At 34.1% G+C, this 14281-nt stretch overlaps 1 protein-coding gene across 1 annotated transcript; it reads right to left on the bottom strand.

The window, feature by feature from the left end:
• Nucleotides 1–1845: 1845 nt before the first annotated feature.
• On the bottom strand, nt 1846–12372 carry LOC126832465 (actin-related protein 2/3 complex subunit 2). The gene is made up of 10 exons (XM_050563255.1): nt 12214–12372; nt 11343–11377; nt 10982–11040; nt 8795–8848; nt 8548–8593; nt 7222–7408; nt 6796–6889; nt 6210–6336; nt 5962–6062; nt 1846–4359 (listed from the first exon to the last, which is right to left on the bottom strand). Exons 1-10 carry the CDS (start codon nt 12285–12287, stop codon nt 4234–4236), a joined length of 903 nt encoding a protein of 300 aa, XP_050419212.1. The 5' UTR covers nt 12288–12372; the 3' UTR covers nt 1846–4233.
• Nucleotides 12373–14281: the final 1909 nt, after the last annotated feature.

Genomic DNA, 14281 nt, shown 5'->3' with positions numbered 1-14281 from the left:
GTAATACTTGGTACGACAGTAATTATGTCTGAATGTATATTTATCAAGGATGAATGATCCACGAAAAGGAATAAAATCGGACACTGAGACGGCAGTTGCGTGATTTTTTAAGTTTTCGGGAAAAGAATATTTATTTAAGATGCTTAGGCCTACTAATTTATTTGTAATCTTTAAGTGGCATTTAGCGATTGGGAAACACATTAGCAGAACATAGTTTTTATTGGAAACAATCACTGGTTTATTCTAAAATCACGACGTTTCGACAAGTATCCTCTTATCGTTATCGAGTGTATTGATTAAATATAAGGCCATACAAACTTGATAAGATAACGATAAGAGGATATGCCTACTTGATAACGATAAGAGGATACATACTTGTCGAAACGTCGTGATTTTAGAATAAACCAGTGATTGTTTCCCATAAAAAACTGTGTTCTGCTAATATTTTATTTGTATTAGCAGAGCCGAATTAAGATTTTGAACGGACCAACGGATATCGGGTACACGCTAAAGTGAGGCTCTGCCTCCCCAAGACACAGTTTTCTTCCTGCCTTAGTAAAAATAGTCTATATCCATTTATATATTCATACAGTATATCAAGTTTCTTTTTTTTAAAATAGCATTCAGACATGAAATAACTTTTCTCCGAGGTAGGCCCAACATACATGTCTGTACTTGTTAAAATTTTACCTAATCCTCGGACGACCCCAACTGGCAGGGTCCCTGGACGGCAGTTACTGCAGTCCACGCCATTCTGATTAGGTTAGACGATTTGGTTGGTTTGGAGGTAACAAAATTTTGATGGCTAGACTACAGGTACCTTTGAACAGAAATGAAATGGGGGTTAACGCTGCCCTACTTTTCAGCACCAATAGAGCTGATGAAGGCCTGCTTTTCCATTTTTAAATTAAATCATTAAATGGCGATCATATTTTAATGTTTACATCTGCCCAGTCCCATATTCTAGAGAGCTGATTATAGGCTTGCCATGTGAATACATATAATATTTGAAGCCAAATTAAAACCCTGTAATAGGCATATTTAACTCTTACATAATGCATCTTTAAAGTTTATAATAGTCCGTTAAATGGAAATCCCCTTTTGTCAAACATACTCAGTAACAAACTCATATAATAAATGTGCATCATAGCCAGCCCGACACCCAGTAAATCTCCTTTGTTTCACTACTTCAGTAATCATGTGTAGGACACAAGTCATAGTATAAGAATAATTTATGTTGATTCATATAATAATATGCTAATACAGATATTGCTCAAACTAGCACAGGTATTGGTATTATTGCCTATGGGCATTTTATCATTTATCAGTTTTTCAATATGGCAATCATTAAAATACAGATCTATAATTCATTTACTTTTTTTTTTACTTTCGATGGCCTCTACTGCATGAAGATCTGACCAGTTGTAGAGGGAGGTCGTGTCAGGGGGTCATACGAGTGGCTTTTGACATATGACGTCAGACATTTGATTAACCAATCAGCGTTGATGTTTCCAGTGGAATACCCACAATTCCGTGCATTGCACACAAAGAACACACTGCAACAGACTGAATCATTGGCTAATCCATCACATCAACCAGGAAGCAGATTATATAACAACTCTTCCAGATCCTAAAAGTATAATGAAATTTTTGAACTATAAAAATCGAAATGAAATAGGATCTGCGTTTTAATCAGATTGTCAATCTGGGAGAATCAGAGATAAAAAAAATCACGAAAATGTAGCTACATGTAGCTATCACATATTACATAGGCCTCACTCAAAATCTGTAAACAATCCGTCTATAAATAAATAGTTCAGATGTTCAAAATAAAATTAAAAGCAATTAGTTAAAATATTTTTGTTTATTGAATAGATTATAGTGAAGATATTTTTAAAAGTACATGATTTTAACCATAATTTGCGTAGTAACTATAATTTATACAAAGCACAGGGAATATATCTGTGATAAATATTTACAGTCTAAGGATATAACTCATAAAATTGGGACCAAATGTGAACATACAAAACATCAATATCAATTCTTGGTTTAATTTAATGCCTTTGGACATAGAGACACTTGCTGACTATACAGACCACAGGAATACATAGTTCATGTCACAAATGAAAGAAAGAAATAATTCAGCAATTTATTAATCATAAGGTAGTATTGTATCTAAAGGTTTGAGTTGTCAACCTCTATCAGTAGTAAATCTTTAACAATTGCATTAAAAAATTATGAACCCTAGTGTCACCATTACTTACTAAATCTAGAATTATATAATTTATACAATTATTTAATAAATAATCTTTACAAATCATTCTTTATGTATGATTGGAATAGTCGAGTTGTCTCTACACATACACTATTTATAAATAACAGAGAGGAAATATTGGTGATAATCAAGTTACTAAATATAGATCATCAGTGGTAAGGAATGCGATATCAACTATGACATCATCATTGTCGTGAGGGTGGGGGATTGGGAGGCGTCTCATAAGTGGAATAGCCCAGGACCTCTCTTTATCTAAAAATCTAGCACTGGTTGTACAGTATATGGGTTAAATTTATGTTCATTTTTGTTTGTATTTTCATAATGAGGCTAACCCAAGCTTTAAAATATTATATTGTTGTTTGTAAACCCTGTGACATCGTTCTGTTTTACCCCACTGAACCCTGGGTCCATTCACAGGGTTTTCACGAATTCAAATAATCTGCCCTTGATTGTAGGTTGATTCTACGAACCAATAAAAAAAACCCAGTTTACATACCAGTCTTAGCGTCATTGTTTACGTTCACCACAAAGGGGGGGATAATTTGACTGTCTCCCCCGTAATTAGACCCTTTGGTTAGTACGGTAGAACTGAACGATACCACTGGTTATAATGCGGATGACCCTGTGATGGCTATTCTTTTTTTTTTATTTTTACACATGTAAATTAATACTAGAAGAATATATTTTTAAAAATAAATAGGTACAACAGGAATAATGATGTAACACCACATATTAAGTAACTTGTTTATCACATACTAAATATATATTTTTTGCTCTGTATATAGCTGGAATATAAATTTGTGATTAAATGTTAATGTATTTAATAAAAAGAAATCTAACAATGCTATCATTCTTTCTAATTTCTCATTATATTAGTAGAATATACCTTCTATATTAGTAGAATACTTCTGTTTGATAAAAGCTCCTTGTCAGCAGTCAACAAACATCAAGCATGTTTTTATACACACAATAAGAGTTTGAATCTGTTTTTGCTTAGATTATAATGTTCATTGTAACACTGCTGACTTGATCAAGCAATTATAATGCACAACATTTGCAAACTATACATAAAAATGGCACAAGATAAATTGTGATTTTACGGAAGTAAATCCTCATTCAGGTTAGGCCATACAAAAAATATTTTGGTTATCAGATAATCCTGAGTCACTCAAAAACGGTCAGATGGCCCGTTTTTATTTTAAAAAACTAAAAACAATATCTTTAATTACTGCTTGTAAATATTGTAGCCTGGTTATATTTGAATGAATACAGAAATGTAGCATAGGTTCATTTATCAAGTATTACAAACAATCATAAATGATCAACAAAAAATAAAAACCTTCCTTCAGCATCAGATTTTTGGTAAAGATTGTCTGAGAACCAGAATATTTTTTATGTTGGGCCTTATTATGAACCAATAAAATAAATATACTGTTGGCTTTAAGTAGGCTATAAACTTAATACTACATGATAAAGAAACATTGATTTGATTGGCTTTGTTTAATTTATTTATTACAACTTTGTTCTCTTATTTTACATGTGATCAACTGAGTTCAACACTCGTCAAAATTTTTACACTGGGGTACTCACTATAATGTTATTACTTTCAATTAAACCGGTTCCTGAGACTTTTCAGTAAAATGATGTAAAAATAGTCACCATCAAGTGACCATGTTCGGACACATGAAGTTATGTTATTTCAATTCATAGAAGTTATGTTCCCATGTCTAAAATAATTTTGTGAAACCTAACGAGCACATGACAAGCAAATACCCCATGAGAGTTACCTCCCTTCAGTAACCGTGAAAAAGTCAATCAGAGCTATTATGGTGAAGTCCTTATGTAAATATGGTATATTAAGTATATGAAAGAGCAGGATACATGTATTGTCGTCAACCTACAGATAATAAAATATAATCTGTATTATGTAATAACCTAAAGGTCCAAGGTCAATATCACTAGGTTCTATTGAATGTTCGGCCTGTAATAGTTTTCTTTTCCTTGTCTTTTTGTTCTGGTCTAGCTCTGTTCAATACTTTAAGGAAATCAGAGGTCTTCGCTCGCATTCTTTGGTGAATATAAGCCTAAAATAGAAATTCATATGTTACTTATGTTTTATTCACGTAACAGGAAGTAAATGATTCATATATATTGATCATACAAATTCAATATCATAAATAAATATTGGTCAGAAACGGGCAATGAATATGAAATATCTACCATTAGGTCATCTCAACATTACATGGGAGATTCATGCTCTTATGTTGTGGATACTTGCATTCCCTAGGTTTTGTCATGTCATTCTAAATACAGTAATTTCATTATTTAATCATTTCCTATAATTTCTAGATTAATAAATACTGTGTAAATACTGTACAGTGCACTCTGTCACATCCGACATCGTACGGGATCGTTACAATATGTCGGATTACGCAGAGTGTCGGAATACCCAGTTTTCTCAAAACCGGAAATATTGTAACTTCGAAAACCGGAAGTATTATTATAATGTAGCTTCGAACATAGAACTTCGAATCACCAGAATGTTATTCCCTTTAAAAATGATAAACCTTTCTGTACATTCAAAATTTTATTACATTAATTTTTATTTTATTTAACATGCGTAGGCATTTTGAATAGATCATGTCTGTCGTTAATTTATCTTCTTCGCGGTCTTCAGTTGATCGCACTCTTGTCTTTGCTATCACGTGTTCATTGATACTGGGCGTACTCGATTGAACGTTCCGGAATTGAATTCTCTCAATCCCAAAAATAATGACAATCGAGTGAAAATGGGTACTTCGGGCCACAACGCATGCGTCGACTGGATATATAAATATCTAATCCAACCATGCAGCCGAAACCTGTTCATCGTGTTTAATTACGTCATAATTCTACTCACGCCACCTCCGTTGTCGGGACTGACAGAACTGTGACAGGACTGAATTCCGTGTCACTCGATTGCAATTCGGGACGTTCCGGACTGTGACTCGAGCATCGTCAGGTCGTTGTCACACGGTTCGAAGAGATCCGTAGGGTGACCAAACTTATAGGTTATTCAGGTTCAATCGGCATGCGCAACGAATGTTTCCAACAGGTGCTAGGAATATTTTTACGACTGTGAATTCGGGGGAAAATTCATGGATATTCTTGAGTATTTGTCACAACTGTAATACGAAAGATTAAAATTATCAAAGTAATCAACAAAGATCCATGGTAGCGAGTTTTAATCTCACAGATAATTGATTGGTGATTGCTTCTTAATCTTTTGTGGCTTCACACCCATCCAGTTTTAAACTCATGGATAATTGATCGGTAAGTGTTTGCTTCACACCCACCGATTGAAGGCCTGATTATACGGTGTCAATTCAATGGAAATCGTATGACGGGACGGCTGATCGATGTCGTAATCCGGAACGTACAGAGGTCGAATTACCCAGAGATTTTTTGGCTGAAGTAATAAGGAAATAAATTGGGACATGAAAATGGTGTCGGATGTAACAGAGTGCCGGAGTGATCAGAGGTCGGATGTGACAGAGTGCACTGTATATAATACTGTGTAAATACTGTATATAATACTGTGTAAATACTGTATATAATACTGTGTAAATACTGTATATATACTGTATATAATACTGTATATATACTGTATATAATACTGTGTAAATACTGATGGTGGAAGATTTTACCTTGGAACATTTAATATGATAATGGAGATAATCTCGTAACGTGTGGATCAAGTTAATTGTATTATCTCGTGCTGCTTTGCTGGTATGTCTTGGAAATAAAACTGTAATAAAAATAACAACAATTATAAATTACATTAAACAAATACAAGAACATAATATCACCGTCTTCATTAGCCTGGTTGATACATTTCAATGACTAATCTGTCTCTTTACACAGTATATTAACATGATAGATGTGATATACTTACCAAATGTAATATAACAGATATTATCACCTACTCTTGCATCAGTATTTGTTAATTCTTGAGGTGGTTCTCTGTGACTGAATAAAACTTGAGGTGCCTGTTGATACTTTCTTCTACCTTCTTTAAATTCCTACAAATATAAATAAATTCCCTGTATAGTAAAACCATGTAAAACAGAAGTTCCCTGTAGAACTACAGAAATACTGGCTTATTTAAGGTATTCAAAAAAAAAAAAAACAGCTTCAATTTTTGGAAATAACACATGGTATATCTTTATATCAATAATTTGTTTGTATTCAGGTGCCTTAAGCGGGTGGTAAAAAAAATTGATGAAGGAAACAGAGAAAACCCAGGCAGGTGTATTTATTCCTTGTTATATACAAACATAGGATTAAAACCATGGAATATTGACAGACCTTATGAGCTAAAGCGTACACCACTTTTCTTCAGCAATTCACTAGCATGCCGAGTACAAGGTAAGTCAGGCAACTGTACTTCTTGTCACAGGATGACAGACCTATAACCTGCAACAAAATCCCCAAGGATTCAGGCCATTCGACTACCCAACAATTATGAAAGCATAATTTACCTGCATAAAAACTTTGCCAATAATAACATCATCATCATCTTTGAAAATCGTACTGAAAATTACTGTTACTCGATCTTTTTTAGCTTCTACATACCTAAAATTATAATTCAATTATAATAAGACCCTGTTTAGCTTTAGGAACTGATGATGTTGTACACAGGGCAGAAAATGCCCACTACTGTTTAGAACAGAAGTCACCATTTGTTTATGTTCAAGCTGTATTTTTTTTTTTTATCTAAAACCATGGAAACTGAAGGCATGAAACATCCTAATATAGAGCTGATGACAAAACTATTATATTCAATATTCATTACTCAATCAGTCATTTGAAAAGATAGATTGTCAGGCAACAAAACATACACCCACAGCAGATAAATTGTCTGAGCAGTGGACAAGGGTTATCTCATATTAATTCTTTAAACTTACATAGTTTCATCTTCTCTATAATGTATCACAGCTTTTTGTTGACCCTCTATACCCTTCTCTTGAAATTCAAAATATTTCTCAAAAACAGATGCAAAGCAATTCCTCTTTAATAATGCTGCTTTTTTTGCCAACTCTTCATAATCTTGTGGAACATTTTCTAAACTATATAACAAGGTTACATTATAACCTGAAAAAATAAACATCAACTCCTAAAAAATGTATTAAAACATAACACGAAATTCATTCCTCAATCAAAAGGTCAAAGGAACAGTGTTGTCATTCTTGAAAACCACATGTAGTATGGTCAAAAAGCGAAATCTCAAGTATGTTAAATTATCTGATGGAGTTAAAGACAAGCTTCTTGACTCTGACTAAACCTGTCCAGAACTCAATCATGTGTACAGTGACAGTTCCAGCCATGTATTTGTGATGTAATTGTTTTTCTGGTAGTTATAGAATTCTTGGGAGGTTATTACTGCTTTTTAATTACCTTTTGCTTAAAGATGCATTATGTAATATTTCAATAAAGTGCTGACTTAATTCTGAGCAGAGTAATGGCCGACTGAAGAACAGTGCAATATAATTAAAATATAGATCTATATTTCGTTTCGTTTTTTTTATACTTTCGATGGCCTACACTACATGTAGATCTAACAAGTTATAGTAGGAGTTCACGTTCTATGACGTCAGGTACCAAGCAAGCGACATTTGACCCGATTACGTCAGTCATTCGATTAACCAATTAGCGACCGCCATTTATTTTTTTTATCTACTTTTGCTTTGTTTTGATTTCTATTGCCGCTAATGTCTACCCACAGTTCCGTGCAAAAAAGATCAAACGCTCGATTTGACAGACCACTTGATTGGCTGACCCCTCATTTCAAGCAGAACACGAGTTAAATAACAACGCTTCCAGATACAAGTGTAGTAAAGACAAGTAAAATCGAAATTTTGAACTATAAAAACGAAACGAAATTGGATCTGTGTTTTAATCAGATTGAGAACAGTGTAGTCTCGATTATTATTGCCACTGTTGTTACGATAATAAACAAAGTCTTTATTATCCAATTGTTTTAAATCTATGGAAAATCAAAACCATCCAATATTCTAGAGAGTTGATTTTGGGCCTGGCATGTAAATAAATGTCTACTTAATGAATTATATATTATATAACATTTGAGGCCAAACGAAAGATCTGCATTAGGCAGAGTTAGCTATTACCTAATGCGTCTTTAAGCTTACAAGTTGAAATGTTCATTAAAGCTGGATAGACATTTTAAAAACCAAGTTCTAGTAATTTGTTGATAAAAACAGTATGCAACCTACCTGGTTCAGGTGATGTTAAATTATCTCCATATTCTCTTTTTATTAACTGAAAAATATCAAAACATAATATACACAAAATATAATATAATATACACAAAATATAATATAATATACACAAAATATAATATACACATAAAATGTACATATTTAAAGAAACTTTAGTTGTTCAATGTTTAAGTGATCATAAAAAATCTAGACAAATTTTTAATGTTGAAGAGCTGCAAGATCAATGTTATATACTACTTACAGAATCTGCACCATGACCTTGAAGATCTGCATAGAACTTCAGAGAAATACTAACCTGAAATTGAAAATGACTTGTTTCAACCCTAATATAAACTCTTCAAAAAATGTAGGGGATATTCAGAAACAATACAAAACTGGGGAAATGCACTGCTGTTTTATTAGAGGTAACCAATGTATGTTAATAACAGGCCAATTGCCTACACATGAACATAAACAGTTCATATGGGCGGCTTATCTGACAGCCCCATTTCACTCGCAAAGAGATACACTGTCAAAAGTGAAAATGGACGTTTTTGATTTTTGTCTTAATTATATGAGTAATTGCTCCACCAATTCTAAGACATACAGCAATTTGTCATGGCATGCTCCTAATGAACTGTCCAATCACGATTTGGGGCAATCTGACCCACTCCTCTTGCAGTGCCACAGACAATTCTTTGAGTGTTGTCGGTTGACATTGACGTAGACGAACACGTCTCCCGATCAAATTAAACGTAACACACTAAAGCAAAGATACGCTAAACAGTAAATCTTATGCAATAACCGATCGGAAAGCAAACATGGATAGGATAAACCAGCAAGTGCCAGTTTTCATCAAACCTTCCTCGAGGTGTCAAATTTGACAATGAACCCTGTTACCCCTCCCACGTGTATGGCGCTAGTATCATCTGTTGCTCATATAATGTATGCTTCATGGCACTAAGTAACAATGACTAAGACCCCCAGTATCTTAACAAGGTTTAGTAATTAAGAGAGAGAGAGAAATGGGGTTTAACGTCCACTCGACACAAATTAGGTCATTTCGGGACTAACACATGGTTCAATTTTATTTCAATAATTCACTTGCGCGTAGGGGTCTTTAGCAGTGGGAGGAAACCGGAGGACCCGGAGAAAACCCACGAGTTTGGACAGGCGACCCTACTCCTTGTCATGTACAACCGGGGACTCGAAACCATGTCAGTTAACTCAATGACAGATCTTATGATACAGCACGCACGTGCTAACCATTCGATCATCCAACACCGCTTAAGGAGAAAGAACAACTTTGGTTGATTCTTCTTTCACAGATCTATGTGGAACACAAGCTTTAAGCATTTTCAATTCTTATACCTTAACTTAAATGTGTGGCGGCATAGGAAAACCCTTCACATGGTGAAAATTAAAAAAAAATTGTTTTGGGTATGTGTACATCAAGCACAAATTGGGGATCAAAATGGTCTATAAATGATCAAAATCGGTTGATAACTTGTGGAGATATTCATAATTTAATACAAGAAAATGACACCTTCGGAAGAAAAATGGAAGGGGAGAAAATGCAGTTTAAACATAAATTTTGATATTTCACAGTTTCGGGCAGTTTATAGCACTCATTTTAACGCAATGTCACACCATTTTTTATTTACATTAAGAAGACAGTATTTATCTTTGTGCTAAGAAATATTTACATTATTTGGGTGTTTAGTTACTGTGTCTTCGAAACTTGAAGGGGGTTTAAATGTAGAGAAATCCGATTTCCTCGTGGGCGCCGCCATCTTGAACAATTTGTAAACAATGGAATACGACTAGTGTTAACGTATTCGGTAAATAACTGGCTTCTTTTTATTGAAAAGGTTATAAAACTCAATCAAAATCAATTAAATAGATGTTGTTTTTGTAGAATTTAGTCTTGATTGCACCTTATAGTGAGAAATCTACTCAAAACAGGACGTAAAAGTCGAATAATTGAGACAAGGGAATGGACTTGTTTGTTTGATGCGCGTGGGAACTATTTCTTTTGTATTTATGCGCACTATAGCTAGTATTGTACTGCTCATTGCAGGCTTTATAATGATGTGTGAGTGTGCAAAAAGGCAACTTTATAAAGACACCGACGAAATAGGCCGACATTGTTATGGCACCGGCACCGTTCTGCAAGTCTCAAACGGTTTAGAATTATTTAAAAATAAATGTATTTAAAATCATTTTTCTGTTTCACAACTTTGTAGTTTCATAGATAAATGTTTAATAAATGTAAATATGTCAAGAACGGAAAATTGACCTATATATTGTTTGCCATTGTATTTTGGCATATATCTCGGATTGAGCCAGCGCGACATGTGAAGGGTTTTCCTATGCCTCCACACAAATATATGATAATCAGACAAATTTGCCTTTCCCCTTAAAAGCATTAATAAAATTGAAAACTCACTATTAATTTATTCTTATCTCCATCAGGGTTGGAAATATGGAAAAGAACACCATCAAAATCTAATAATAAATTAAAAAGAAAATGATTTTTCTTTAACACTTCACAATATGGTACATATAATTCAAAATTTAACACAAAAATACATGTATGAATTAATTTCTGCTGTTCAAATCTCACATCATATTCATGTACTTCAACTGTTTCAAACGTACATGTCATATTTTAAAATATTTATCAAAATTGATCATTTTAGCTTTGCATGTTGGCCTACAATCTTGCAAACACTCAATTCTAATATACAGTATACCAACTGCCCTGGGTAATAGCTGATTTCAACATTCAACTTTATACATGTACTTACCCGCTACTGTGATTTCTACGGCATCATTTTTACCTCTGTAGAAAAAAAACATTTGATTTATTACCCATACATGTACATACATGTGCATGTAGGCTATATAATACATAATTAGAAATTTCTTCTTTTCATGCACTTTCTTTATTCAATTATTTCATATCTTATAAACCAAATTTGTGATTTGACAAATCAGTCATTTTCAAATTAGACTATATACAAATTCCTGAGAAAAATCAGTGCAGCCAATCCAATACTAATTACAAGGATTTAGATGGGGTTTTTTTTATGTTTATTACAATGTCTATTTACCAAATAATTATTTCTTACAAATGAACGACAAGTAATTGGCCATTTTATATCCAAAACAAGAAAACAAAATGTCTTTTTAATTAACCATATTTGGAGTACCACACCCCTTTTTTAAAGAAATTATTTAGTGGGACATGTTTAAAAATCATGCCCGCATACTTGATTTTCTATCATGTGAGCATGTAATGTATGTATGTTACTTGTCATGTACCAAGCCATCCATTAGCTGTCTCTGGATAGGAGGGGCTAAATAATTTCTGTGAGGTGAGTGTGACACCATTTATTATTGAAAATATCCTAGTATGAACCACTTCTGGCACCCGATATTGTAAGCTAGTGATCCTACACGTTATATTAGGTCAAGACATGCCCATTAGGAGTGTTTCTGGCAAAGGATTCTTGAACTTTTGACATGCAATGAATATATGCATCATGACTGACTTCTGCATAAACCGCCTTCTCTTGACTCTTCTTAGGATTTTGTCTCACTCTCAGTCTTGACTGTATTACTGACGTTGAAATGATTTAGAAAACAGTCTAATAATGGTTCACAAAAAATACATACCCTTCAAATGCATTTTTGAATTTATAGGTCAGTGTTTCTTCTACAATACGATTACGATATTCTAACAGAATCATTTTTATTTAATAAAAATAACTTCTACAAAGTAAGCAGGAAGTGCTCGAGTCAAAATGGCTGTAAGCGGTAACACGTGATTGGTGGAACCTGTCATGTGATCAAAATGATTCATCCAAAAGACTGGATATCCTAAAAACATATCACGCCTTTGAAACAGAGTAGCCTCTCTTGTACCGATAGCTTTTCTGATTCACAAAATTAAAGGGCCACATTCTCAAAAATTATGTTGCTGATTTTTTTTTTTTTTTTTTGGAGATCAACATTATGTTACCGAACTTATTTAACAGACATGGTAAAAGTCTCAGACCATTTTCTGTTCATCTTTTATTTTAATACGGTTTCACGTATTTCAGTGGACAAGCTCCAAAACAAAGTAAAAATTTACCGCAATTACCGTATAGCGCCCCCCCCCCTCCTCCCCCCAAAGAAAAATTGGAAAGTCTGATGGCCACAAACGCGTTTCCTGACGCGAATCGTGACAGTAGGAACCTAGCGTTAAAACGGTTGTATTAACATCTTCTATTTCTATGTAGCACGAATAAAATGAATAGCCAGACCTTTAATGCTCCTTAACGCCGTCACATGTGTAAAAATAAAATAGATATTTGAGTAACGTCCTTGTTGAATAAGTATGCTAATCGGGCCCGTATCTACAGGGGGGCGCGGTGGGGCATCCCCCCCCCCCCGCGTGAAATGCTCGCCCCCCCCCCCCCCCGTCAGAAATTGCTAACAATCATTAAACTATACACAGTTCCTTATATTAACCTAAAAAAACTACGCTTCCCTAAGCAGGAGGAGGTATAATTCAGGCGACTATGCGCATATTAATCCCACGGTATCTCATTACTTTATAAACCATTTTTTTTTGTACTAATCTAAAATAGTTTTAAATAAATTAAAAAAATCACGATTTTTTTTTGTTTGAATACTTATTTTAAAATGTTATTAGAGGTAACTACATAGCATGATGATTACAACAACAGATGAACAGTCTGTTAGAATGACCTTTCCGAAAATTTCCTCAAAATGTTCGCCCCCTACCGAAAGGTAATGCCCCCCCCCCCGCTTAATGGTGTCTAGATACGGGCCCGATGCTAATAATAATATAAAGAAGAGTGTGTTTCAAATTGTATACATATGCAAATAATATGGTTGGTGTAATTCATTATTTATACATTTGGATCATGACGTGAATTTTAAATTTTTTAATAACCAGAAGCCTTTTATGAAGGGTGTTTTACCAGTGTCCTCTTACAAAGATAAAGCTATGAATATGAGACAAATTTATACATAAAATGGTCCTATGATGCATAGGCGCACGAGCTCGATGAATGTTTCAAAATTTAACTGCCGCAAACGCGTTTTCCTGCTAATCCAGCTGAATACAGCAACTTCAATGTGATCAAATAATAGCCTACCTTGGGTGACTTACCTGAATCCCAAACAACCAATCAATCGTCGCGGGGTATTTTGAAAATTTAAACGCCGCAAAGGCGTTTTTCTGCTATTCTAACTCGTGAATTAAGCCACTTCAAAGTTTCCAATCGGTTTGCAACCGAAATCCCACCCTATACCGGCCTGAATTCAAATCATCCAATCAGACTGTTGCAGTTGTATTCACAAATAATAATCGATGCCCGAAAAATGTCGCACAAAGTAGTGTGGCTCCAGGCAAAATGCTTTAATCCATAGTAAATTCAATTCAAATTCGTGGTATTCAATTAAAAGAAAAGTAAAATTAGCGTTTTATTAGATTTCGGGCACTTTATTTTGCCAACTAGATGAAATAATATTTTTCTTTTCTCACTTAACCCGTCTGTCCTTAGAGTCCGATTGTTCGAAGGTTAGGAGGGTAGAGCTGCCCACACCCCCACCCGCAACCCCGCCTCGTGCGCCTTTTTTAAAAATTACTTTTATCTAGGCCTGTTTAAATGACAGACAAATACATAAAAATAAGGTTAAGGTGAGTCTTTTATCTGTTTATGAAATTTAT

This window comes from Patella vulgata, chromosome 9, assembly GCF_932274485.2.
Source record: "Patella vulgata chromosome 9, xgPatVulg1.2, whole genome shotgun sequence".
NCBI lineage: Eukaryota > Metazoa > Mollusca > Gastropoda > Patellidae > Patella > Patella vulgata.
Note: the sequence above shows the minus strand (reverse complement) of the source record. Positions and strands in the feature narration are given on the sequence as shown.

Excerpts from the sequence above, each read along its gene's own strand:
- LOC126832465 (XM_050563255.1), bottom strand. The coding sequence starts at position 12,287 with ATGATTCTGTTAGAATATCGTAATCGTATTGTAGAAGAAACACTGACC. Across the intron at positions 6,890-7,221 it reads TATAGAGAAGATGAAACTAT|GTATGTAGAAGCTAAAAAAG; the intron begins GTAAGTTTAAAG and ends TTATAATTTTAG. Across the intron at positions 6,063-6,209 it reads TATCTGTTATATTACATTTG|TTTTATTTCCAAGACATACC; the intron begins GTAAGTATATCA and ends TTTTTATTACAG.